Below are 1706 nucleotides of genomic sequence, written 5' to 3' on the forward strand. Positions count from 1 at the left end.
TAACACATACATTAGGCGAAGAAGATGAAACATTACTACGTAATGGGTCAATGATCATAAGTTACTATGAATCCAATAAAAACTTAAATGAAACCTGCAGAAATCTCTTGGTTGATTTAATAATAGCCAGCTTGTTTGAAAAAAAAACGTCCTATGTCTACTGCCTTAGCCAATCATATTTCAGATATAATAATTGGAACCTTCACAACAGAAATAAAAGTAAATTTCATATATTAAATATTTATGATAAATTTGAAAATATTACATTTTTTGACAGGAAATATACTTTGAAAGAAGTGGACTGAAAAAATGCCCAAAAGGAAAAATTTATGCAAAGTACTTTAACAAACTCAGAAGCTTAAAAAATCATGGATTAATGTCTTCACAAGTATCAAAAGCACATAAAAACAATGAACCACCCACTAGGATTTCTGGAAACAAAAATGTTGAAATAGGTAACTATATATTATGTTTTATATGCATTAAATTAAATTAAATTATTTTATTCCTGTTTTATTAGTTATTGAAGAAGATGCAGAAAATCTTATTGCCAGTTTAAAACACGAAGAATTAACTTGGCCTGATATTGAGATGATTTGGGCAAAAACTACTGGTTATCGATTGAATCATCTTAGATCAACTAATTTTTCACCATCAGAAATCCATAAGACATGGCCTCAATACATGCAACCATTAGGGTATAAACTTGTAAGCAAATTGATATTAATATTTTAAACAAGTAAAACAGAAAATGTATTCTTATTAAGAGTAGAACATGATGTTATATAATATGTAATTGTTACCTTCTCGGATATTTCTCGAATAAAAAAAATTAATGATAAGTTAAAAATAGGAAAATTATTGATTGTTAATTTAAAATGACAGTGATGAAGTTTTGAAAATATCATATTTTGTCGTAGTATATTATCTTTTACCTAATAAAATCATATTTTAAGTTATAAATATATTTTTAAGATTGATATTGATTTCAAACGGCTGCATGAGAAGTATGATGACTTACTCAGTTCTTATGATAAATCATATCTTAAGCTGGTACAAATAATAGATGAGCGTATAAAGGACCCTAGCTGTCGGAAAATTTTAGAAAGCATGATGAAAACGAATAATGCACCAGAAAGTAAGTTGAGATCTTAATATTAAAACAATAGCTACATTATACTTTACAAAGTTGTATTTTTTAAACAGAGATAACCACTATATGTGTTATATTTCTATGTGTATTTATATTTTTGTCACATTCAGTTTAAACTGTTTAAAGTAAATACTAAATTATGATAACTACTGTATTTTAGAAATAATTTACTATTTGCATGTTGTCATAATTTGTTGTAATAACAACCTATATAGTTAAACATATGTTTATATCATTATACAATCATAAACGCTATATTTTTATGAACATTTTGATTAGAAAGCAAATATTGTGTTTAATTTTTAGAAAAGTGGAATAATATGCATGCTGAAATTAACAAAACAATATCATATTATATTACCTTATACTTAAACTTAAAATGCTTGTACAGTACTATTTTAATTATTGGTAAAATATTTATTCTTCATTAATCACTATTTTCCTAAAAAAATGCTTTGAATTTTCCTTTGAATATACTTAAATAAGCACATTTGTCTTTAGTTTTTAGTTTCAAAAATAATTATTTTTCAGATCATAAAAATGCTGTGGTGTT

General features: G+C 25.1%; 1 protein-coding gene across 1 annotated transcript; it reads left to right on the forward strand.

Annotated features, from left to right (window-relative positions):
• The first annotated feature begins 214 nt into the window (after window positions 1–214).
• On the forward strand, window positions 215–1247 carry LOC115033344. The gene is made up of 3 exons (XM_029485709.1): window positions 215–455; window positions 521–708; window positions 976–1247. Exons 1-3 carry the CDS (start codon window positions 377–379, stop codon window positions 1153–1155), a joined length of 447 nt encoding a protein of 148 aa, XP_029341569.1. The 5' UTR covers window positions 215–376; the 3' UTR covers window positions 1156–1247.
• The last annotated feature ends 459 nt before the right edge of the window (window positions 1248–1706 follow it).

The sequence above is a fragment of the Acyrthosiphon pisum genome, chromosome X, assembly GCF_005508785.2.
Source record: "Acyrthosiphon pisum isolate AL4f chromosome X, pea_aphid_22Mar2018_4r6ur, whole genome shotgun sequence".
Taxonomy (NCBI): domain Eukaryota; kingdom Metazoa; phylum Arthropoda; class Insecta; order Hemiptera; family Aphididae; genus Acyrthosiphon; species Acyrthosiphon pisum.

Excerpts from the sequence above, each read along its gene's own strand:
- LOC115033344 (XM_029485709.1), top strand. The coding sequence starts at position 377 with ATGTCTTCACAAGTATCAAAAGCACATAAAAACAATGAACCACCCACT. Across the intron at positions 456-520 it reads AAACAAAAATGTTGAAATAG|TTATTGAAGAAGATGCAGAA; the intron begins GTAACTATATAT and ends CTGTTTTATTAG. Across the intron at positions 709-975 it reads AACCATTAGGGTATAAACTT|ATTGATATTGATTTCAAACG; the intron begins GTAAGCAAATTG and ends TATATTTTTAAG.